This window comes from Galleria mellonella, unplaced genomic scaffold (genome assembly GCF_026898425.1).
Source record: "Galleria mellonella isolate WM207_F2 unplaced genomic scaffold, CSIRO_AGI_GalMel_v1 utg33, whole genome shotgun sequence".
Taxonomy (NCBI): Eukaryota; Metazoa; Arthropoda; class Insecta; order Lepidoptera; family Pyralidae; genus Galleria; species Galleria mellonella.
In genome coordinates, this window is record NW_026442079.1 from 8,659,720 (window position 1) to 8,687,494 (window position 27,775).

The 27,775-nt window shown below is 30.3% G+C and overlaps 1 protein-coding gene across 2 annotated transcripts in view; it reads left to right on the forward strand.

Annotated features, from left to right (window-relative positions):
* The window catches only part of LOC113518942 (uncharacterized), a 116,070-nt gene that overhangs the window by 35,377 nt on the left and 52,918 nt on the right, over positions 1 to 27,775 (forward strand). Inside the window, exons 8-9 of one of the 2 annotated variants that reach the window (XM_026903981.3) lie at positions 16,393 to 16,423; positions 17,400 to 17,447. In XM_026903981.3, the coding sequence (XP_026759782.1) occupies positions 16,393 to 16,423; positions 17,400 to 17,447 (79 nt within the window). The remainder of the gene's footprint in view (positions 1 to 16,392; positions 16,424 to 17,399; positions 17,448 to 27,775) is intronic. The other variant, XM_026903989.3, reaches the window with a different exon arrangement.

The following is a 27,775-nucleotide window of genomic DNA, read 5'->3' on the forward strand; positions in this document are numbered from 1 at the left end:
TCATTTCGACATCGTTCTTTATTGAATATAGGTTTCCTTCGTATTTCCATAAAGCAAGGTCTGGAATAACTTGCGTCCATCGATTGTCCACAATTTACTAAATCCTTACTATAAATGTGAAAGTGAGTTTGTTAGTTTATGACTCAACAATATATGTAAGTACTATTTGAGATAAAGAAGGGTATACTTTTTATTCTAGTCATTTGATGTATCCCAGACGACCTACCCGGATAAAGTTGCGAGCAAAACTAGTTTATTGATAAATTCCTACTAATTGCTGTGCGACCAGCTCACCTGCCAAGCGTGGTAATTACTGGCATAATCCCCTTTTGGGGGAGGCTTATGTTTGGCATTGGACAATTAACGGCTGATATGATGACGATGAATGCTTTTCGAATGTGAATCTGATCTAGTATAAATATTGAATTGAACAGAAAATTTGTCAGTACAACGTATTCTAATTAAGTTTATGTGTAAATGTGTAAATTGAATGTTATGTTAATATTTGTTGTTGTAAATTGTACCCGTGCAATCGTGCATGTGAAGCAAAAGGCTCACTAGTTTTAAATTGAAATTTTATTTACATACAACAAAGACACGTCCACTAAAATGATTTTCCGCTTTCCACTGGAACGTAGTACAGCTACTATTTCCTAGTATATTTGAGTTAAATTGTAGATCGATGTATGCATATCTGTATATGGTTAATTTACTGGTGAATACACCGAATTTGAAACGGGTGTTTATATTAAATCTTGTTGTAGTGGCAATTAAATTTACTGGCTGCTCTTTAGGGCCTTATAGACCTTTAATCAATACGCTATTTTAAAACTATGTTACAATACTATTTATAACTTAGGTTATATTGATGACGTGAATGGTGTAGCGGTTTAACTCACTGTTTCAACTTCGTATAATCACGTGTTCAATCCTCGCGCAGTACAATCATTTAAATTGAAATAATGTATTTCTTAGGAGTCGCTAATTACTTTGTATTGATAATGTGAAACGTAAATAGTGTAACAAATAAATATATATGCTCACGACCTGCAATTCGTCATTAGGTAGTTAGAAGCATTCGTTAATTTTTAACGCTGTATCGCGTTTTATCAACACTTTGCTAGCATGTGTGTGGCTAGAAGTGAGTGTTTAGCCATCATTCAGATTAATGATGGTAGATGGAGACTGTGACTGCGTAAATATTATTACACGGATTATTTTCGGAGTACGATGCAGATAGTGCATTCAATCAACCCTTTGACCTATATTTTTTTTAGTGTAATAGTAACGGAGATCATTTGCATAATCATTGTCGTTAGAGCTCAGTATGTCTATCTGGAAGAAGTCTCTGTTTATGTCTGTCTGCGTCACCAAGCATTTATATAACAATGCTAATCACATTGTCACTATCTATAAGAGTGGCCGTATCACGCTATTATCACTGGGATTCGAGTAGTAATTTGAATATTAGCTCTTCTACATAAAAATCGCGGTCACTTAGTATAAAAGATAGAAAGCATGCTAATTTCTAATGTGTGTAATTGAATTAGGGTTTTTATTTTCGTTATGAATGTTGATTTAATTGAATTGGGATCAAATCGAAATCATATTGAATAGTCGTCAAATAGACTAAAATTAAAGATTGAAAATTCTTTTTTATTAAGGTGGTTGGTTACTAAACAAAGACAGAAAATAAAAACTAGATGGCGATGGAATCGAGACTTGTTGTCGACTTTGTTGATTATATTGTAATTAAAAGTAAAATTTTTAAACAAAATAAAAAAAAATCCGTAAATCTCGATTCTAATACCATCAAGTATCTCGTGTCCAATTTTGTTTAGTGACCAATCACTTTAAGATACAATTACTTTTATGTAGTCTACATACATCATATCAACCGTTAACTGTCCACTGCTGAACAGGTTAGGTTTTCTTGATGTTTTAAAAGAGACGTTGCTGTCCAACTCTCGACCATTAAGTTCCCTTAGTCGCTTCTTATGATACCAACACATTATCTACATGTGATCTACATATGGGTAGGTAAAATTGTTATCTAAGTGGCGTGAAAAACCTACAGTGTCTTAAAAATACTTTTCTTGTGTACATTTTTAATCGACTTCAAAATGAATATCAGAAATCAAAGATGTTCCTTTGAGGTTACATAGTTTAAAAAGTAGATAAAAAATTCTTGCAGTTGTGTCACTTAACTGTAAATTTATCTTTCTTAACAAGTATGCATTTGATACTTTTTCAATGACACAAATCTGGAGTGCGGTCAATCCGTTATCAGTATTTACTTTGATACGTAATAAAATCACCGTTCTCGTTGATAACGATACTAGTATAAATAGAAGTGAATAATTATTTAAAAAAAAAGAAGAAAGTGCCTTTAAAGTTGTTCCAGTTAATACAATGTAAATATCTCCTCCAACTTGTGACGCACAAACCTACCATACATAGTAGATATAAACGTTCAGCGTCGGGTCGAAATCTAGTTGTAGACTGTATTCGTCTTTGTACTAATTTTTTAATCATCTATTTTTCGAATAAACGTGGTTAATAAAACTGAACGTCTATATTCAAGCATATTTGAAATAATAAAAATAATGTTTTATTTTTCTATATGCATCTCATCTGATTACGAATGACGATGAAGTCGCAACATAAAGTTTAAATGGCTTGATGTATTTCATACATAAGAAAATTCAAATTTAAACAATATTGTACTATCTTAGATTATGTAGATAAAACATCAAGCCTCAAAAACGGGTCAACTTTTTTTCAGCTAATTGTCAAATTAGCTGACTCTTTTTTTTATTAATGAAATATTATATGTACTTACGCGTTTACTGTATCTTAACGTATCTATATTTAATTATTTAATAAATAATATGAGTTTTTTGCACATTAAAAAGGTGCAGGATTTATAAGACAAAATAATCATAGAAGTTATAAAGAAATTTATTCATACTATTTACTACGCAAAATTGTATAAAAAAGTTGACTCGCTTTTCTCAAAGCATTTGAATGGAGACACTCGATCTATATGGTATTATCTAAATCTAAATACGATATACATTTTTTTAACAAGAGTAAAATGAAGTATCTCGATAATTTTTTTGTCGATTGAAACTATTGCTTGAATAAGTAATAAGGGATGACATTGGCGTTTTATGTTTTTTTTTCATACCCTTATTAATAACAATATTTTTATTTATCATATATAAATAGTATGTCGTTAGATTTGTCTTTATTATGGAGATAAGGGCGACCGAGAAGAAGCTACATGACGATAGTATAAAATAAATATAACGATAAACTGACAAAAACATATTGCACAGTCGGGTTTTTGTGTCATTGTCGCGTCCACTTGTTTATCATATAGGTATCTCTTAAAATTATGTATGTTAAATAACAGAAGTTACCTATTATCGACTGTCTTCTTCACACTGTCACACTTCGTGAATCTTAATCAAGTTTTGAACAATGGTTTTTGCAATTGGACGTAGTTTATTTGAATAATTAAATATATTTGTTCTACAAGAATTTACTGTACAAACAGTTGTCGGATTCGCTTGAACAATGTGTCTTTTACAATAATATGTAAAAGTGTTTAAAAATATCAAATGCACGCTTATGTAGGTATTGTATGGTGGTTGCAAAACATTTAAGATTTGCTTTCATGTATACGGAAAATTATAGCTTATTAAGTGATAAATAATATTTTTTATAAATCGAAGCCACGAGAACGCTATCAAAGAGTGACTGTACGAAAGCACGCATGTCTGTAGGGTACATATGTCCCATTAGTGTTCTACTGCCAAACTGATTACAATGCTATGTTTCGATTCGTCAAAAGAACTACGTTAGAAGTATTGGCGTTCTGTTGTGTATATAAATAAGTTCACGCTTTATCAAAGAAAACGAGTGAAATGATGAGAGTCAAATAAACTTGTCATACGTCCAAGTGGTAACCTTGAATCTCACCGCGTATTAAGAAGATAGTAGTTAGTAAATAAATAGATTTTTTTACAGCAGTAATAAACGTAATATAAATTAATATAAAGATAAATACTTTAATATTTAGCTCCAAACAAAAATATCGTTCTTAATCTTGATTAAATTAATATTAGACTAACGCGGAAATAAACACATTCAATGGAATCAAAAATGAAATATGAAACACATACAAAAAACGTACAAATAAATTACCTTCTCCTTTCCAAGTTGATTTAAAATTATATTGTATTTGTGTAAGCCCTATTCTGTCGAAAATTGTTTCATTTAAACAAAAATAGGTCAAGTAACCAATTAATATCAGCTCGTGTTTACTGATGTTTTTGGTATATATACAGCGGTTCGATATGCCGAACCCTTTTTTAATTGATGGAAATAAAATGGTAACCCACAAGTGCCTCAGTATTGTTTACATTAAAATGTTTAATTTTCGTAGCTTCATAGATATATAGGTTGATCTAGATTATGACTAATATCAATAAATCTATGTCAAAAGAACAGTATTGGGTGCTGGATTAAGAAGTTATTTTGATAATGGAGAAAGGACCTTGAATTGAACTCTGCAGTTCACTCGATAGTTTTGAGTAAATCGTAAACCGAATGGTTCTGATTTTTGCGCGTTGTATAATCTGTAATATAGAAAAATAGAGAGGACGTCTGTATTAAATAGTGTAACATTACTTATACTAAAATATGGGCATGGAATTATTGAAAAATCTCAATTATTCAATAATCCCATTTTTTAAGATCTAGTGATACGTGACCCGTTAACATTGACTTCGTCGGCTAATCAATTTAGCTTCCTAAACTCTTAATCAAGATTGTTCTTATATTTTAGATCGATATATTAATATAGACCTATATTGGTATGTATTTGATAGTGTAATAAAACCTTTACCTGTTGACTTACATCACGACGTGGTTTCTCTAACCTCATTTAACGAACGTAGCTATGCTAGTACATAAGCGAGATATAGATAAAATACCTACCGTATGAAACAATATTATCATTGTGTCGAAATTATCATGATGGACGATTAGATTTACGTTACCTCTTTTTTCATATACCCTTAATAAATATGCGCTTCTAGTATTTTGTATCTCAAGAATAAAATAGAGACTAACAAAGATGCCTTGATTTTACATGAGAATTTATTCAACCATAAATTTAATTGTTGTGTCTAAATGCAACAAAGTTATACAAATATAAACTATCCAGTGCACTGAACAATTGGTCAAAACATTGGCAATATTATAAGTTTACGATTACGGTAGCATATTATTAAATACTAGCGATCAGTTTCGGCTCCGCATGGTTTTACAAAATAAAATACAGCTCGCTCGCAGATAATGTACTATAGCTTTGTATAGGTTTTTTTTTTAATTAGTATACTTTATATGACTCGATACAAACGGGATACATATTTTTATTGCATTTATGATGGGTTACTGTCTACAAGAGCTTTTTGAGTAAATAAAGTGGACTTCAAACAGAAGTCCTATAAAAGTGGCCATTATTGGAAATATTTTATTCATTTATCAGGGGGATCAAAAAGCCTATCTTACACGAGTCATTATTGAATTTGCTTTGCATAATTCTCCAAGTTTAGTAGGCTTCTCGTGCTAAAGGGCGTAATATTATTGAACGAGTACATTTACATTGGTGGGTTATACGAAGCAAATTCTATTATTATTCGTATAAAGCGGAAATTTTAACCCCCTGATCTACAAAAAATGGCTTTGAGTAGTCTCTTCTATGCAAGCTAAAATGGAAATCATTATCATCATTTAAAAGGTGTGTTCTACTAGCGAAAATGAACATTTTCACCAAATCTATCTTTCGATTAAAAAACGAAACAATTTTTTAGTCGTCCATGCAATCACGAAGCGTGGTCAAATGTTGATTTCGTATGGTAGGTTCAAAACTTTTGTCGTTTTTGTATTCCACATTTTTTCTGTATTAAATAATATATACCTATGTGTTTTATAGAAAAAAAAAGATATTAGAAGTGATTTTTTTTAAATGCAGATAATTAAACTTACAACTTTTAAAATCACATATCTTTTCTCATTTATTAAGTAAATAGTCTTTTCATTGTTTCTATTTGTAACTTGAAATATAAATAAATTTAGTAGAGTAGTTATGTTATTTCATAATACATATTCAAACCATTTTATATTGAATCCTAGGAAATTGTGTGTCGATGCTAGTGTTACATAGCATTGATTGCATTGACTTGTCTATTAGTTTATTTCTTTGCAATAATATAATGTTTTACTATGTTGACAATTGTTTTCTCTTACGTGAAGATGAAACTAATGCTAATTACTATTACCATCCAAGAGTCACGACTTGGCTTTGAACGGGTGATCAAGTTGCTAAATTTGTTACTAAAAATGTTGCATAAGAGAAATTTAGAAGCATGTTATAGAATGTAAGAATTCATAACTGTACATTAGATGTGAATAGTGCTTCGGTGCGTCACTTGCGTTGGTTTACGACTAATAATCTAATGTTAAAAGCTAAAAAAACAAAATGCTTAAATTTTTCTTTTCTGGAATTATGATTTTTAATAATTCCAATTTTACTGGAAAATTAGATAACGAATCTCGCTATTTTATAGATTCCACTTTTTTTCTTGGAATCACTCTTGATAATAAAACTCAATGGTGTCCTTACATTCAAAACCTTGGAATTAAATTATGTGACGTATGCTGTATGCAGGGTTAAAATATACAAATATTGAGACTGCCAGATTAGTTTATTTTAGTTTACTTTCATAGCAGACTGTTGTATGGAATATTATTTTGGACAAAAACGTGCTTTTCGCGCAATTTATTCCATGGGAAGTTGTGAATCATCAAGAGAGAAATTTAAGAAAGCAAGTATTTTAACCGTAGGTTCACAATATAATTACGCAAACATTTTGTATATGTGCTGGAATCTTCAACTGTTTCTTAAAAACAGCGATCTTAATAATCTTAACTTAGTGTGGGATCATAGCTATATTGTATCATAGGCTAATTTTGTTTATGGAAATATAGTTTATTATTATTATTAAAACTAGATACAAATTCAAATATGCTGTTCTAAAGTATCGTTTAGAAAAAGTTTATAGGTCTTTTATGAGAATGGGCATTAAATGTTATAATAAGATTCCGAAGGATATTTAGGATCTACCTTTTAATAAGTTTAAAACTGTTATTAAAAACATTTATTTAACAAAGCCTACACATTAAATTATTACTTGAATGACAAATGTGCATGATGTTAGCCGATCATGCATGGGGTTTTAACGACCGTATAATTTTAGACATAGTACATTTAAATAGAAACACATAATGTTAACAGAGATTTAAAAGATTAATTGTTGAGTTTCTTGCGGGGTCTTCTCAACAGTTAACATCCCTCCGAACCCTGTAGTAGATTAAAAAAAGACGATTTAAATGTGTTTGCAAACAAGTCTATTTGGATACAGATGATTTGAATTTGAATTCGTAATATTAAGGATTCTTGTAAAAAGTTTGTAAATTTGTCTGGATTATTCCTTTTCCTTTGATTGTTGGATGGCGTCATAGTTTATTCGGTGTTTTCCATCTTGTTTATGTTTATGGGCGGCGGTTGCCGTATTGTATTAGGTGAACTCTCAGCTTGAATGTCAAATACATTTTAAGATATAAAAATTCAATTAAATTTTCCACACACCTCGACCGTTTTGTGCATTAACAACGATTACATTACTTTAATTCAAGTAGATAAAGCCGGTACATGGGTTCAAGTTAAATAAAAATAATTGTTATTTAGGTATTTTAAGAAAAGTTGATTAATAGTTTGATAGATCTAATAAATCAATTGAAGTCGCGCTTGACGAAAAAATTGATAACAAACTGAATGAGTGTTTTTACTCTTGATCTTTTTAAATGATCTCTACATATATTCTTATATACATAACATGGGTAAAGTGACGTAACAATAGAACAGAAATATATTGTATCGATGTCGTACTACTTGTTAGATAACCGATCTCGTGAACTTTTGCTCATTAGGTATAATAGATAAACAAAATAAAAGAATATTAGTTTCAATTTAAATTGTAATAATGTTTAAATCCTAATATATCCCTAAGTAATTCTGACTGCGGGAAAATAGTTGGTCGTATTTTTAATTTGTGATAACCGTCGCCTATAGATTTGAGCAGTATCGTGGACATAACAGAGTATGTTTCACCCATGATATATTCCTTATGCATTGCCTTCCTGAGGTGTTATTCCTATGTATCCTGTAAATTCGCAGCTATATCCCACCCTTCAAACCGAAACACAGCCATGCAAACATAACTACTTCACAGTAGAAACACGAATGGGACAGAGGTGCCCAAGCAAACGACTTTTGTACAAAGTCTCCCTCTGGCAATAACTAGCGTAATTTAACAATACTTTTTAACTTCTTTTTGAAGATAAGAATTTTTACTGTTGATTTACATATCAATAGCAACGTTTATACAGTATAACTGTTCCTGCATGTGTCAAGTTTTATTTATTTTATATGCTCATAGCTCATTATTGCAAATTCCTATAGTGAATAATGTAAGTTACCACCTACACAATAGGACACGACTTCTTAACAATAAATAGGTAGGTTTGTATACATTGTTTGTTAAAGAATCTTACCACCTATTTGTTGTGTTCGCGCATCGGTTAGTTTACATAATTTGCTTAACCTGTTTATCGTCATAGTAATTTTTATTACGCATATAAGCTATATTTAACAAATATACTCAACAATAGTAATCAGGGTGTGATCATGGAGTCTGAAGTTGTCATACGTACGTAAAATATTAATTTGAATTTTTTTTTAATGAATATGTTGATTTACGTAAATGATGTTCTGCGTTTGATTCTCAACTGGGTAGATTTGGTAAACGGATTTTTTAGTTATTTAGTAGTAATTATAAGATAATTCGTTATTTAGTAATAATCTAGATGTATTGAGTTGTATCTCCTTATATGTTGGCTCGTTTCTCATAAGTGAATATCTATTGTGCTAACCCATTCTACGAGTATGGATGTATTGGAATATATCTTCTCAGTTTGGGAACCTTAGTGTGATTGTGTGTGTAACGTTTATTTATTTATTTTTTTTCTAAAATCCGTCTTGTGAAATAAATGTCAGTTGAAGAAGTAATGACATAGTTTCAAGGACTTTCATTCACCTTTGTTTTCGTTGGTACTTTGTGTCAAATATTGAAATTATTATTGTATACCTATTTTACATCAATTCCCTCTGCACATTGGATGGTCAAATAAGCAATATAGAACAAAGGTAGTTGAATCATCAGTGGTCGATAACTATATATGTAAATAGGTCACATAGTACGAATACCTAACCGTGAGTCTATCTGAAATAAAATAAAAGAAAGGTCATGTGATAAGTTGCGCCGTATATTTTTAAATGTGAATCTCATGCAACATTATATTGTTTCTATGTTACTGAGACCGGTATTTGTATATAATATTAAAAGAGAAAAAATATTGATAAAACGTTTTTAATACGGAGAGAAATTACAGAGAAGATATGTTCTTTTTTTTTTTAATGGGTAGTAATGAAATATTAAACTCTGCTTGCGTTATTGGTATACGCAGACACCTCTGGACCTCACTGGTGGGAAAAAGTGAGGTCCAGAGGTGTCCGCATGAAAGGTGAGGATTAAAGCGGGTCAGTTAGTCCTTCATGACGAATTTCACTAGAAGTAACCACGATGGTTTCCAGGGAATCCGTGTGGAGGTTGCATGATAGGGTCTAACTGCCCCTATTACGTTGCCCACATTAAGAAATTGTTAATTTATTTCCCCCCGTAAACAGAGTAGATGTTAAAGAGTTGAAAGAGATTAGTATTTTAGGGATTAGGGAAATTTATGTTATCGATTATAATATAGTATGCAAATTTGTAAGCATATTACATATATATTATTAAAAAGGATCCAATTTCTAAAAGCGAATAGTTTTATTATATTATTATTATTTTTAATTAATTAGCATGCAAATACATTCAAAGACTATGAATTTTTAATACCACTTAAACTGCTTAGGCTTATGTTTTTTTTTTTTTTATATACAACTTAGAATGGCAAACAAGCTGACGGCCCACCTTATGGAAAGTGGTAACCGTCGCCTATAGACATGAGCAGTACCATGGACATAACACAATATACTGTTTCGCCCATGATACCTTCCATGCGTTGTCATTCCTGAGGACTCAGGTGTTATTCCTCTGTACCCAGTAAATTCACGCCATATCCCACCCTTCAAACCGAAACACAGCCATGCAAACACAACTGCTTCACGGTTGAAACACGAATGGGATAGAGGTACCCAAGCAATCGACTTTTGTACAAAGTCTCCCTCGGGTATGATATTATGTATGATAGTTTATATTTCGTTCTTGAGTTATTGAGCATACTCGTAACAAATTATGTATTGTTAATGGATGTCAAACATCAAATTATTTCGTTAGTAATGCACTTGGAAAATCAATAACTTATATTACTTTTTGATGCAGTAAATATGCAAGATAAAATAATACACCAGATTTTAAGTTAGACTTTGAAAATATAACCGCATCTTATTTGTGTGATATTAATATCACTATACAAATAGACAGACAGACAATATTTCTAAAACTTATTGTTCCGGCATCTATTGGTCTTACTAAGGCCCATCATATTATTTTTTCTTAAATAACTCCCATGTATTGACATCGTCTACAATTTTATAACATTAAGTATAAACTAACACATCAAGTTTACTGTGCTTTACTACATTATAATTTAAGGATGTAAATAAAAGTACGACAAAATATAATTTGCAATTGTTGACTTCATTAGATAATATACACAAATATAATAATGCAACACAGGCGCGGGTTAAGTATTTAGTTTAACTGAGCTATTTATTCCTCATGATGGCACTAGGTAACTAATTCCATTACTTTAGAGTTTCCATTATTTTACATTATTTCCACATGATTTGGGAGAAGACAAGTAGTATTTTACAAAAGCTAGAACTCTTAAAATCGTGGTCCTGCGAGCTATATTTTAGACCACATTATCAAATTCCATCAGATGAAATCGTGATCAATAGCGGTATCCTTCAATAGTAAAAAAAAACAAAAATGAACATTCTAATTTCGTTGTAAAACAGATTATTATTTCGTTCAGAATGGGAGTAAATGCAGAAATTACTACGAATAGAAAAGAATGGAAGAGAAAAGCATATTACGCCGATTCCAAATAATAATTGGGATAAGGGTAGGAAGATGATGATCTTAGTTTAAAAATGAATTAAATATCAGTATTCACTCATAATCCTATAATATTATCGATTCTCGAGCGTAGTTAATCTGAAATAAAAATAGTGATATCTTGAACTAAAAAGACAACAAACTAAAAACATATTTTCTTTTTGTTTTGAAATTGAAATTACATGCATTGTGAAATCTCATGCTACATTTAGGCCAAACAAGGTGTCGGTACTGTTTTACAATTTAAATCTCTTTAGGGCCCTTCATTGAAGCGGACCTTTCTGTCAACCTTTCAGTGATTATTTGTGTCATGCCATTGACACTTATCAAAACAATAATGTACGTATGTCACTGAATTGAAAACTAACGCGTCTCGTTTCAATTTTTCTTATATACTTTGAATTAGGTATATAAGTGATGATTATACGGTGTGTTTATTATTAGTTATTTCTAGTTTTTTGTTCTCTGCTACGCGTACGAAGATTTTAGAACTATAAATAAATATAAGGAGAGATAGAGTGTTTCGTTTAGATCTTCTATATGACTACTTGTTGGAATACAACTGCGAAAACCGCATTCAATTTGATGCAGTTGTTTTTGTGTGGTTCCGAAATAAATATGCAGACTGACAGATATAGATAGATTGACAGACAGAGAGATAAATAGGCAGACAAACAGTGACATAATTTTTTAAATTATTGTTTCGTATATATTGGTGTTACTAGGAGTTTTCGCATTATTTTTCTTTAAATATCTCCCATGTACAGACGTATTTAATTACAATTTTAGTCGTAGTTATATACAATTTTATTATATTAGTAAAATAAGATTATATTGGTCCTATTTCTATGGACAAGTGGCATTGTAAAATATAATATACATGTGTTGGATTGTTAGTATATATTTACTGGTATATGCATACAGTCCAACTTATGTATAATAACCTAGACGGAACTAGAATGTATTATCTTGTTATTGTTTACAGTTTTGCATTTCTATAATTAACAGATTGCGAAACGGAACCACTTGTGTTTTAAATTTTTCATAAATAACCATAACAATTACGCTTTTTCGTACGAACTTGTCCACTTTCATATCTAATTTGTATAAACGTTACGTGATTAATATTGTTTATATACATTATTGTTTATATGTATTAGTCCATATATGTTGCCATGCCATTGTTGTTGTGAATATCAATTTTAAAAGTTGTTTAGAAGTTTTGTCTTATTCCGTTTCTACCTTCTATGATGATGTGCCTGAGTGAATTCGGAACGAGGTACTAAGTATAAAGAAACAAGTAATTAATTCAAGTGACTCAAAGGATTTATTCGAATTTGCTCTGAATTCAAAGGTAACATTAAATGTAGACATATTTATTCAAATAAACCTTGTAAGGGATCTTTGCAACTTTGCAATAATTTGATTAATAGTTAAAAAGCTCTTTCATTGCAAATAGGAATTATTTATTATTTTATATCTTATAAGTATCTATCTGCTCCATAATTGTGCAAGAAAGTAATTTCGATTATACATAGACAATAGTAGTTTTTCATTTGTTATTGGCCTAGGAGCGTTAATAATTTTCAATATTTAAGGATTTTTTTCTAAAAAGTCGGCTATATTTCTTAGTAGTTATACGGTAGCAAAACGTACGCAAATACAAACTAGATCAAATCGGAAAAGCGTCAACAGCTGCCCTTGTATTCTATTTACCTCTAGTTGTCTCATATTGCGTTTGTGGAAGGAGTTGAAAGTCAGAGGTGCAATCAGATAGTTTGAATATCTTAAAATTATCATATATTGGAATGAAAATGATAATTATCTTTTTATCTCTTGTGTCTCGGTAATTTATTATCAGAAAATTTTCTACTGTAGTTAATCCGAGAACTAGATTTCGATAGCGGTAAATGTTGACAATCCATGACCTGCATTAAAACAATAGCACAAGAAGACCACCTACGATCATTCCACTTGTCTGTCGTAATTTATCCTATAAACGAAGTCATTTACTCTATTTCTGGCGTTTAAATTGACACATCGTGTATTCTAAACAAGAAATTGTCTGAGTTGAGATTTTTCTAAAGTTATATAAATTTTTACTAGCTATATCTCGCTAGAGTTGGCATGAAACTACTCTATATGTAAATCTAGGATGCTTTGTTTATAAAACTTCATTTAAATCCGGTCAACGGAAATGAATATTGAATAACGTGAATAAGTTAAAATGAGGAAAGAGATCGAAAGTAAGTAATGTTAAGAGCAATGTTGTATGTATATTAAGTGTAAAAAAAAAAGAAAAAAATTCAAATCTAAAAGCTTATACATACTTGTTCCTTTTATTAATATTCGACCCTTTTATATGTACCTTCCAAAATACATGTCGTTAAGAGTGTATTTTGGTAGAAACGTGGTGTGACACATAAGAAGAAAAATATACACCTGATCTGTTTCCGCTAATGAATGTTATGAAGTAATGATGAAAATGTTGGATGCGTAAGGATAGATTTTTCGATTTAAATTTTGGATTTCGAATTCTGAAATTTATTTGTTCTCTTAAATATATATCATATTTGATATCTAAAAATGTGGAGCGAAAAGTTAATTGCTTCTAAAATTTCACCAGGCGTTTTGGTATGTTTTGATGAAATATTTGTTTATGAATGTAGATTATCTTTCATTAATAACAGTTGTATTCGCGATCGATACTTCAAAGCTGTTTTTACCCTCTGGTGCAAGGGTGACAGGATCTTAGGGGACGCATCTATTTTATTTAATGTCAATTAATTTATAGTTCCTGGCGTACGCTGGATCAACAACGGCTTTGGATATCTCAGATCTCAATCCCATCGAAATATATGGTAGTATCCGGAAAAAGTGTTTATCACTTTGTGTGATATCGCATTTTTTGTATAGGTCTATATATCACTATTACCACCTATCTTTGGTTGTTTATAACTGGAGAGTAGTGGCAACTCAGTCAGAAATCGCTCGATTACGGACCGAGGGTCCCAAGATCGAATCCTAGCTTAAATATCAGAATGTTTCAAATTTACTCATTCACCAGAGGGTCTTTTTTATGAGTAGTTACTAATAAATAATTTGAGATAATTTATTATAAATAGATTAGGTACTGTAATAGCTTCGCAGACTGCGAACGAGATATATTTTCGTAAACAGTCTATAATGCGTAATTTTTGTGTGATATGGAATTCCACTACACGTATCTACATGACGGAAATTATGCAAGCCTGCCATAAAAACAAAAGTTCTAAAGTATATATTGTTACGACTATTCCAGTTTGATGTTACAGCAAAATTATTAAAAGGAGCAGTGTAAATATTGCAGTGGCATTTTATATTTAAATAACAGTAGGTACTATATAACAGTTTCATCAAATTAAAAATTTCATAAATTTTATAAGAAAGAAAGAAACTTATGGCTGAATATTTTAATCAGATAATATTTTCGATTTGGTTGTAATCTTTTTTGCAAGTTATGTGACGTGTTCGCGGATTCTGCATCATTCTGAATCTACTAATTTAATCTTGATAATTTTTTGTTTATTGATAATTTGAGTAGCTTGATATTCGACTTGTTTTTTCGGTAACTTTGTCATAGATAATATAATAGTATTGCCTGCTGATGGATAAAGCTGCCATTAGATCATATAGTATCTCTATATAATTTGTTTTTGGAGTATGCACGAGTAGTTGTTTTGATTCAATGATCTATAAAATATTATCTGATAATCAAAAATTACGTGATAACATTGAGAAGTGCCTGATAAAGGATGCATAATGTTTTATACAAGTGTCTAAAATAAAGAGCACTCTGAGGTGATTTTATGTACAAAAAAATTACAAAATACTATACTTTTTAAAATTTCCAGCATAAGTAATAGAGAAACTTAATCTTTGTCCCGTCATTAATCAACGAACTTAGAGGAATAATGAATAAGAAAGGGCAAGTTCGTTTCTTAAGTTGACCCGATGAAGTATTCAAATTTCTTAACGTGAAGCAGAATATGTGAAAGTGATTTTTTTATTTATTGACGTAGGCTATTTTTTGTTTTCTGGTTAATTAATGTAAACGTAAAATTAGTAGATCTACGTATCTATTATACTACCTTCTGCCTACGATATAGAAACATAAGCATCAAGTACGGGCAAGTTTCCTTTGCTACATATACTGTTGGTCGTTTTATTATTCCGTTAGCTTGTTTATTATTTATAAAAATCTGTAATTTGTAAGAGTTACTTTAATACAAATATATTTTTTATAAAATGTATTAATTCTAAATACGCGAGCTTTTTTATCATTTATAAAACGTTGCAAACGTTTACTTTGAAGTCCAGTTTGTAAGCGCTCCTGTTATTGAAACAGTATGCACAATGCCTTTATGAATATAAGTATTACTTGAAAAGTCCCACAAAGCACGTTCCGCCATTTAAACGCACGGTTTATACTGCCATGCTTTTGTAATGGCACTACATAAAATATTACTACAGAGTGAAGCACAAAATTTCATGAAGGAATTTCAGCGCATAACGTGCTGAAAAGGTCGCTTTACATATTCGTCGTACCAAATCTAATTAATATTAAACTTAGTATAGCTGATATTATTTATAATTATTAATTTAACACTTATATTGCGTATTTTTTATTATATTACACATAACAGTATGTGATGAAAAATATTAAAAAAAAATGTTTTTCTTATGCTAAAATTTTGAGAATATGTATGGATGTTAATTTGTTCACACGTACCTTCTATCTTATCGAAATATAAGTAGAATTATTTATTCTACGTGCTTTTTTTTTAAACGTGATATTTTCTTTTTATTTCATTATGTCTTTTAAATTCAATAAATTCTGCGTATATATAAGTAAATATTTTTGCCATCTAACTGCATCTCGTGACTACTCCGCACATATAACCTTTTAATGTAAGGTACATTGTAACATCTAAGTAGTTGTATTTTTATATTTGTTTTATTAGTTGTTTTAATTTATTAATTATTTTATGTTATAATTTCGTTTATTTATTTCTTTTTATTTTTTTTTTTTCAGAGGACCGTTGCCCAGCAACAGCATTATCCTGGTAAGCATATTCTTTTATTTTGATGAAATTTATCATTATAATCACCATAAATTATTTATTTTTAAAAAAGATTCAATTATAAATCATGACATACATGTGTATATAACCTGGTATGAACAACAATATATATCGTTTGAAAATTTGTAGTGTCAATAAAAAATAACATATTTAATGTGTATAAAATACACTATTTAATTCCTCGTAAATTGATGTAAACATGAAATTTGATATAGGTACAAAAGTTTTTGGGCATAAAAAATGTTCTACGTAGGTGTCAGTTTACAGAAATTTGATATTTCTAGTAAGATAGACGGCTAAATAGGGTTGTGTGAAGTTCAAACGCTAGGATATTATACGTAGAATATCTTTTAATATGTAGCCTTGAAGACCAATTATAAGGTGTCATTTAAATATATTTCACAATAGACTCGCCAGTATATAATTTCTAAAAATATTTACTAGTTTCGGTACTAAACAAAAGCAACTCAGTTGAACGTCCGATCGTCAGAGCCAGTAAGAAAAAGTATGAATAATAATTAGTAATTTGCACAATGTACCTATCTCTATTGCTCATCGTTTGTCACGTAGAGCGCATTTATCCACTGAAGCTGTTTATACACAGATTAGTGCATAAACTTGTCAATTAATGCATGAACTTGAAGTTGAGCCAATGATTAAATTATTTACAATCATGTTGCATACCAAGTTAGACCTTATTTTGAACTAGTTGAGCCTACGATGTTTGCTCGGCATTACGATATAGAACTTTTGTTTTGATAAATTATAAAATACTCTACCTAGGTACTGAATATAAGTGAAAAATAAATTTAAAAAACTATACTATAAACTTCTAAGTCGAAAGGTACTTTGATTTTTATAGAGAAATGTTTCTACAAAAATTACTGTACATCCCTAGCTAATATTCGCAATTTTCTTTTATACTATATTATTCTAAAAAAATCCAAAATATCGACAGTTGCTGCCCAGCCAAGCACGAACAGTGACGTAATTAGGCAAGTCATAAGTAAGTATTATAAAATTAATTACAATTTAAAATTTTATTAAGATATATTTAATGAATAAGGATTATTACAAACTTAACGATTACTTACAAGACAAACGTGCCTGGCTCCAAATGGTCATGCATGGGATATTTATTATCTATATTACAAATATGTAAGAATATATTTTGTTTGACATGCAACTTCATATAATAATTATAATAATGGACTTGATTCGTCTGATAATGTAAAATACTCTTGTTCTGTTTGCTAGTTTGTATTGTGACAAAAATTAATAATTGAGAAATTATTAATTTTTTGTTGAAATAAACAATAGTTAAGTTTCTTGCTTGTTCTTCTCAGCTGAAATTGTAATCCGAAGTTTACTTGAATAAAAAAATATTATTAATATTATTATGAGTTCGCCAAATTGTGAAACTCATTATGCCTTTTCTGAAGAACTTTATGTTAAAAAACATAAGTAACATAAGTTTTCGGGTTTGTTTTGTGTAATGATAAGTACAATAAACTGTTCAGTTGCGAGTTGAACTCACACGCCTAGGGTTCCGTACATATATAATAAAAGTAACCTTTATTGTTATTCTTGTGTATGAAATAGATGAATTAATCTTTTCAAGAACGACGCTAGTTATATACAGGTATATATTATCAACTAATTATTTTAGATTTTTCGTTTCATTTACTTCGGAGATAAAGGTGAATGGCTTTTTTTCTCACATTTTCGAGCATCAGTTAAAAACTATGTATTATTATTATTTTCCTGTCCTTGTCACAACTATTCGGTGTAATATGTTTTTATCCATATTACCCAAAGTTTTGGCTTTTAGTTTTACGATCTGTTTGCCGCCTGTTTTCGCCATTTACGGTATGGAAGAAAGAAATGAGGAAAAATTAGGGGACTTTGAAGTGAGTAAAAGAAGTTATTAAAAAAGAAATGAAGGATTTATTGAAAAGAGGAAAGGGGGACACTGCAGTTGGAGAGGGGATATTAGTCAAAAACTGCAGTAGTTCGGGAGGCCGGGATCTCATACCATAGTAAGAGTAAAAATTACCCTTACTCTAGAATCGGACAGATCATTAAAAGAGAACACTTCTGGTAATAAAAATTTTATAAACAAAAAAAAAAACAATAAAAGTCAGTTTTAAAATGTAAAAATGAAGCCCTTTCATATAATATCACGCTTGAACTAGTAGATCCATTTTGAAATTTTAAGTACCTTTTTTGGACGCCTTGGTAAAGAAAATAAAAATATAATTTTCCAACAAAATTTAATACTATTCCAAATCTATAATCGATAGTATTAGTAGTTGTTAAGATATAACGCTTTGACAAACGGATGGACGGACGGATGGGTGGACATAGTCGAGCCATAATCCTTTGTACCTTTTAGGTATGGAATCTTGGTTTTTATCCTCTTAGCTGTATTATTAAGTATCTACAAAATTTTTTTTTAGAAAAAAATAGTTTTTGTTGTTAGGTACTTCCATTTACGGTTATTCGATCATTGAACTAAGGTCAGACAGAAATTCTATAGAAAGAACAATATGACTTGTAACTTTATGACATTGAGTTAACACACGCAGTAAAACTGTCGTCTTAAGTAGTTATTATCGACTATCTGTACCCTGCGTCTTTGTCTGTGTTGCGTGAATAGGGATAAGTATCCTTTCTATATATAAATATTCCTTCAAATCCAGTTTCACCCGCGCGATTAAGTAATGAACCAAACTTAACAAACTTACATTTTAATACTAGTTGGATTTCAGTTTGATATAGGTATATATAGGAAAAAGGTGGATAACTTAATAAGAAATATTGTTTTGACCTCTTTTAAACTCACTCGAAGTTAAGGACTGTAGTTGTTCGATATTTTACAAAATAATATATTGATGATTGTTAGACACGTATTTCATATACTTGTACATCGTTTTACCATTGGACACGAGTTATCTCTTATGGGTTTTTTGCCTATAAAATAAATATAGCCTATTTTAAGTAACGACATATTGTATTCCGTTAACGTAAATAGATATAACAGTATTAAACAAGGTGCCTTCAGCACCGGCCCTAGCCCTTGATCAGGATAGAGTGAGATTGTCTTTTTTCGCCTTGTAGATACGCTTTCACTTAACGTAAATTCTACTTTGGTGCCATCATAATTTTATTTTGCGCTGGCAATTGTTTTTGCGTTTGGCTTTTTGTCGTTCTTTGCTATCGGGCTCCTAGAATGATCGTTCCTCTCGCTCTACCCCAGGGCTGGCTATGGGCGCTTTTAATAAGGAAGAGATTTACAATTTAATGATATTTTTTTATTACGTGAAATTTTCCCCGGAACTGATTTTAAAACTCTTTTTGCACTCCACAAGGTTTACTCGTTATGTAAATTTGTGACGATTGAAGTCATTGATTTTGATACATGGAATAAAATATTAATATAATCCGTAAAAGCAGTAAAACGTTGTTGAATAATACAATACATTATCTTCTGTTCGTCTCACCGCGTCTTATATTTGACTTGACTGAGTCATACTAAAGTGATTTGACACGTTTTAATCGTAACAGTAGTGACGGCAGTGTATAGACTAAATACAATTAACTCAGTGTTACTATTTACTTAGTAATGGTTGTTCGTGTCAACGTATGTTTCTAATTGATGATTGCATGATAGTTAGATTACATGTTATTATTATTACTTGTTATTGAAGGATATTTTATATTTGTCTTTTAATAAGTTTAAACTTTCACCAAGAAATACTTGAGCAAAATATATAACGCGCTAAACAATTTCTTTGATAACAAACAACAATTTTGTGCTAGTTAATCATGCACATATTTACAAATGTAGTCATTATGTTATAATATACTTCCAAGTATATAAATGTTAGTTTATAGATTGAATTATTAATAGAACAGCTATTGAACTCTACTACTTATTGATTTAGAATTGCGTTCGAACTAGACCGTCGCTTAAAAAATTTGACGTACGTAAGTGATAAAAAATATCCTGTATGAATAAATTTTCGCTTTTGATATTTTTGACGGCGGAATAAAAAAGGCAAGGGTCGCTAAGTTAGTAGATGCAGGAGTATTTCATAGTTATAAGCAGAAATGTCTATATAAACGAAATCATGAAAAAATGGTTGAACGTAATTTTAATGAAATTATATACGATATATACTCGTAACTTGGGTGATTTTCAACTAGTGCGATTCAACTGTTTTTTACAAAGCACAGTTGAGTTAAAAGATCCACCGAATTTTTCTAGTCTCCAAATAAGCCGATATATCTAAAATATAGAAGGAATCGTTTTATAAAATACTTTTTAGGGACATCAACTTATCTGAATTAAAACAAAAAAAAAAAAAATACCGCAATTAGATATTGCATTTGCTGAAAACCAGCCATTGGAAAATTGGTGCATATTTATTTCTAAACTAACTTATAACTGGCCTCTCCCTTGTAGGCGGTCGCATAGAATGTCAAGTGATTTTTTTTTTGCAAATTGTCATCTTTTTATAAAATCCCATAGATGGAACTCTATTAAGTATTAAAATTCAAATAGTAAAATTATGTATGAAATCACGGAATCAACTGGTATTTAGATACCAGTTGTTTCCGTGATTTATTAATACATTTATTATTATTTAATAAAATTATTTTAATAAATTTATTTAATTAAAACCGTTACCCTGCAAATGTCGAATTATACTATTGTGGTATACAATGACTATCATTAGACTTAGTCTCACATAGATTATGAATTTGTATATTTCATGTAAGGAAATTATATACTTCTTGTAAAGAAAATAGGAATTCTTTAATTATATTACACTAGTTTTATATTTTATGATCTCATTAATTTTATTCTTGGGCAAACAAGCGATCATCACTTTTTGTTGTAATTAAAAAGTTCCTAAAGATTAATTACTTTGCTATTCTTTGATGGAATTCAGCATTGTTTGATGGAATTCAACATTTAAATGGATGAGACTTTTTATGAAAATTATCCGGAAATGTTTTTTATAAAGCGACAGAGATTTTCTTTGAAAGAAGATTATTTTGATTACTTTTTTTGTAATATAACCTCCGAATTACTTAAGAACTAGCTTTGCCCGTGACATCGGAATATTTCATTTAATAGATGAAAATGAAATAGTAACGCGGTATAAGATGGTAGAGCTAAGATAGCGTTAACGTAGGTGTGGTTACCATTCCGTTATCTTTCATAAAATAAAAATGGGATATATTTGCTAGCACTGTTGTCTACATTTAGGCTGTTAGCCCATAATATTATGAGTAACAATTCCTTTCCGTCCATTGGAATATGTTGATTTACTGTGATAAGAAATAGCGTATGTCTTTAGATTTTAGCTCTTAAATTATCCACATTAGTTGAATCTTGTTTATCAGGCAGGAACTGAGCGTAAATGAAAGTTCCTTGCGTTGGAATAAACGTCTTACTCCTGTTTCTGTCCTCAAACAATTATGCTTGCATTGCTATATTTCGATTTGAAAACCAAGATATAGCAGCGAAATCACGGATTTGCGTCTATAAATCTTATGAAGGGGACCGAACTTTGTATGACAGCTGGCTTGTATAATTGTTGAGCAGATCGAATTCTCTGACAGTAGGTAGAGTTAGTTTTGATATAACATGAAACTCAGTTTGATTGAAATAGTATAGCATTAGGAAATATGCCATCCAAAAATTATAATGTTGTAAATTTAATAACGTGTTATTTAGTGTTAGACTCAAATCATCAGCAGACAGTAGTCCATTGCTGAATATAGGCCTCTCCCAAAGCGTGCCACTTTATACGCTATTGTACTTTACGCATCCAATCATTAGCAATTACATTAATTATCAAAACGTTTTATAGTCACTCAGTATAATGACTAGATTAGATACTATGATAAATAATAAATGTTAAATACTTATTAATGATATATTCCGCTGTAGCGTTGCCCGGGCATTTTAATTTTAGATAGAATTCATATGTACATACTGAGCAAAAGCAATATAATTGACCTATATATTATAAATATAAAATATAATAGTAAATCTAATTCACGAAACCAAACAATAAAGGGGTATAATCAAAATGTATATTTTTATGGATTTCATAACCGATTACCGATTACCGATCTAGAAGAACTAAAAATTAAAAAAATATATTTCAAAGTTGCACGTGGTTGTATTATGTTTTTAAATAGCCTATAACCTTCTTCAAGAAATGAGCTATTAAATGCAATGAGATTTTTAATCCGACTAGTAGTTATAGAGATTGACGCGTTCAAACAAATTCTTCGGTTTTATTATATTAGTATAGATACGGGTATACTCCATGAGAAAATATTTTTGGTTTGATAAATATTACTACAAGGTTATGCAATTGGCATAAGAATCATGAAATGAATATCATAAAACCTAGTTTAGATGTTTGCGATCCAAATTTCATACGTACGATGAGAGAGATTGTTATTGACTACATATAGACGTTGAGACAGTCACAATTTATTCGTCATAAATTCAACTATAAGGTGTCATACAAGTCTTGCATTATTTTCATATATACGAAGCTCTGTCTTAAAAAAAAAAAACTCATTAAGTAGTGGATAAGTAGTTTACTCTCTACAACTAATTCTGTATAAAACAAAAAGTAAATGTTTGAAAATCTCTTATCAAATTAATAAGTAATTACATTGCTATTTTCATAACACTCGCTCTCTAGTAGCATTGAAAAATAATAAATAAAGTTATATTTATTTCGTAAAATTTTCATAAAGTTGTCTTTTAGTTTAGGCGCGTCATTTGTTTACTTTGTACTTGAGAAGTTTTTTTCTGATTTGACATAAATTGGATAGAGATTACTTACGTAGTAGGTGCGCAGGTTATTTTATATTTTATTTATGTAAAAGAGGTTTCGGGTTAAATTTTATAATTACATTAGAAAAATTTTTCCTTTAAATGACTTGAAACTACAAAGGTTGAATAAAATTATTTTCTGACAGGTCGATGTGATTCGATCGAAAATGTAAAATTTAACGAAATAGTGTAAATAAGTACTACCAATTTTTATAGTAGCGTATAATTTTACATGTTTTTAATTATAGCTTATGGTATTGGGCTATTGGTGGACATATTATTGATTTTCAGATTTTAATTATATATAAACGGGTTGTTAATAATTCTGACCCAGTGCACTAAATATATTGTTTTCTCTCCTGTTCGCCACCCTCAATTGAAGATCGGTGTTTGTGTAGGGCGCACAGTATCCGAATAGTAGAGTTGCCTCGTAACCTCGTACCGTGGGTCGTCTCGTGAGTCCGCCAGCCACGCGGTCGTCGCTCGTTGCGTTCGCTGCGAATCGCTGTTCGCTTCTTTACTGCCCTCTCGTTCCCACTCTTCTTGCTTATTTATTTCACTAAGTTAGTGCTCCCACGTCTACCGCGAGTGAATGACGTGTCGCGCGTATCGTACAAACGATACTCAATATATTACAATGATATGTGAATTATATATTATTTACAATGCATAACAGTGATATCATGCGTTAAAAACGCCGCGGTCTGAGGTGGTTGTATAGAAATTAATTCACTTGTCGGATCTCGGTCGAGCTTGTTTGACAGCGTTGTGTTTATGTTGTCCTGTGGAAGCACATGGTGCACGGACCCATTCGCTTCGCTGGCGCAATGCGTCACAGTTGTAAACAAAACTGTTAGACGACAATAGAGGGTATAGCCGGAATACTGTAATATTTTCATTGACTTGATCCACACCGGAGTTTTGTTTCCAATTGTCAATAGAATAAATTGCGCGAATAATCAGATGTTACCTATCTGCTAGGTATTTAAGTACGCACCCTATTTGTATGTAAAATTGACTCTAATCAATCTAATTTTATGTTTATTTATATTGCGCTTTGGCGTATGCATATTAATTTGCGTGTTAAATTATGATGTACTTAAGTTACAGTAAAATTAAATATCTTTTTCTTTACTTTTAATAAAGTAGAACTTTTTCAAATTCAGAGAGCATAAAAGTTTATTTTGCATAACTAAATATTTTTCAAATAAATAAAACTTTAAAAACATCATTCTCCTTTTGTTTGGAACTTTTAAAATTGGAATGTAATAAACAATCTAATAAACCTAATAAGTTAGTGAAATTTAGAAGGCGGTATGGACAAGTTTTGGAGATAATTATTTCCTAATTAATACTTAAAAGTATTAATTAAGTAATAGTTAACTACAACTTTTGATATATTTGTTGTATTATTTAAGAAATTAGCAAACGTAAATTCAAAACATTATTTTAATTGTAAAAATAAATTTACTTAGGTAGGGTTAATGTCATTTCATATGCGCGTAATTTCTTTTACTGTTTATTTGTTTTTAATAAATTATCTCGTGTATATATAAATTAATTTTTTTTAAAATTATAAGGTTAGAGATAAATAAGATTTTCGAGAAACTTGCAATTATAACGGATGTTTCGGAGATCGAGACAAAGGTACAAATTGTAAATAAGTGCATAAAATAAAATATTTATAGTGCAGTGCATATTGATAAATTTAACCAAAGTGCCTTTTATTTATGACTAGCGTTTACCTGCGACTTTTTTCGTGTATCCGGGATATGTCCACTGACTGGAATAAAAAGTAGCCTATATAACCTTCTACATGCCGATTAGTACGTGTATACCAATTTTCGTAGTAATTGGTTAAGGAGCTGACAGGTAACAAACGATCAAACAAACTCTCTTTTACATTTATAATTCTTTAAAATTTCCTCTATTTAATAATAAAAAAGAAACTTTTAGACAAGTATCTTATATAATATTTTGTTTATTTTCGTTGGAATATGTATATATAATATAAACACGCAACAGTATCATGCGCCGAATGAACTGAATCATTACTTCAAAGGATTGCAGTGATTTCCCTCACTGCGTGTGTATTTATTTAATTAAAATAATGAATATTGTAATGACACAGTTTTATTATTTTAATGGAAGTTAATTTATTTCTTCGTAACGAACAACCTCGAGACGGGATTGAGTGAATTTGTTTTATTCGTTTTACACGTTATTCAACGAAATCCTTTCTAATATTATAAATTTCGAGGTTTTCCTAGAGACTACAGTATGGAGTTCTTCAAAAACAGTGTATTAAGGTTTATTCAGGGTCGGAAACGCGCACGTGATTCCTCTATAGTTAAAACTAAAGACTATAGTGTTCATTTACCATCAGACGGGCTGTATGTTTATTGCTACTATAAAAAAGAATGTGAAAGTGAGTTTGTTTATTTTTAATCTTATAGCGTCCTAACGGCTTAATCAATGACTATAAAATTTGGTATACACGTATTATATGGAGCATAGAAGGTTTTAGGCTACTTTTTATTCCGGTAAGTAAATATTCTTTATTCTTTATTCTTTATTGTACACAAAACATACTGGTAATTACAATTCATTATAAACATAATGTACAAAGGCGAGCTTATCTCTAATAAGAGATTTCTTCCAGCAAAACCTTTCCATGTTAATGTGTTATTTTATAAATAAAAATAGGCAGTCATACGATCTGCATATATTGCATAAACGCATAAGTTATGTATACACAAAGAATAATACAAACTACACATTATAAATTACATAAAATACCCTGTAAACATACACATATATTTACACAAACATACATATACACATACATATATATACACATATAAACATATATAAATATACATACACATATACATAATACGTCAGCATAGTGATAAGTAATGCTCTCTTAGACGACGCTTAAACATGCCTATACTTGCCGATTCCCTTATTTCGGATGGCAGACTATTCCATAGTCGAATGGATATAACCGTAAAGGAATTCCCAAAAGCCTGAGTATGATGTGGTGGAGTTCTTAGAAGTAATCGTGTCTGAGGGCGAAGTGGTACTACTTCTGGTAATGGTAAATACTTCTTAGTTATGCGACAAAATCGCGAGTAAAAGCTAGTAGTGGGAGTAGAAAAATCAACGAAATAGACCGTATTTAGTCCATCTAGTATCAAGATAAAATATACATCAGATTTTAAGTTAGGAACACAACTATGGTAACTGCATCCCATATGATCCAGTAGTTTTTGCGTGATGCCGGAACCAACAATAGATTAAGAACCCTCATATTTTTTTTTATTCTTTAACATCCCCCAGGTACAAACTTCGTCTAGTTACAATATTATTATATTAGGAAGATTGTTATTATTACTGGAAATGACATAATTAAATGAAACTGGACTTGTAATTTCGTAAATTATGAATAAACGAACTGTATTATATTGGTTGAGTAATGCTGGAAGAGATATTAAACAATAACAAACTGATGTGTTTTCCTTCAATTTGCCTTTGGGGCCTGTTTTGTATGTTACATTGCGACTATAATTTCCTATTACAATGAAGGATCCGCTTTTCGCTTCAAGTGATTCAAAATAGCCTCATTTACATTCAGACTCAACAAATTTAGGCAAGTTTTGATAGTCTTGTTTATCTACTTGTACGGAAATTTAATAGGTATAAAGATCAAGAAAACTAGCAACGCCATTAAAGATTTTTTTTTTATTGGATCTAGCAACTCTGTCGCAGTTAACTGATGAAATAAAAAAAGGTATCGACAAAACAGATATACTCGTATAGACAAATTTGTAAGGATATCAAAATAGAAAAGTAGTTTATAGTAATTATCTGGCTGTTATTTAAGATACGAGCATTTATACGACATTATTATTATCTTTCATTTATACTTTCAAATCCTAAACCGAATGAAACACAGAAAACTTGATTAATTATGAAATTTACTCTAGGTATACTGTTTATATGACTAATACTTTGTTTCAATGTTTATATATTTGTTATCAAGCTTAAACGGTTGAACGTATATGAATGAAATTTGGTACACGGGTACTTAACACATAGGATATGTAATTTACACTGCAAATCCATGGTAAACAACCATTAGATAAAATTAATAAATTTCTAATCCTTGAATATTTATCAATTGAATGTTCAATAAAGTAATATATTATAATTATTAATGTTCCATAAAATAGATTAATCTATTATTTATGTGTTACGCTCTCAAATGCGCAAATTGGCTGGCGCCTGAAGAGATAATACTAATCGTTTTTAAATGGATTCGCTCTGATTTGAGCTGACGGAGCAAAGAATATTTAATAAATAATGTTTATTGTGCATACCTATTCATAATTGTTACGTTTTATTTTTCTGTTGTCTACCAATAAATGCTGAAACGAACTACAATCGATTGATCCGTATTA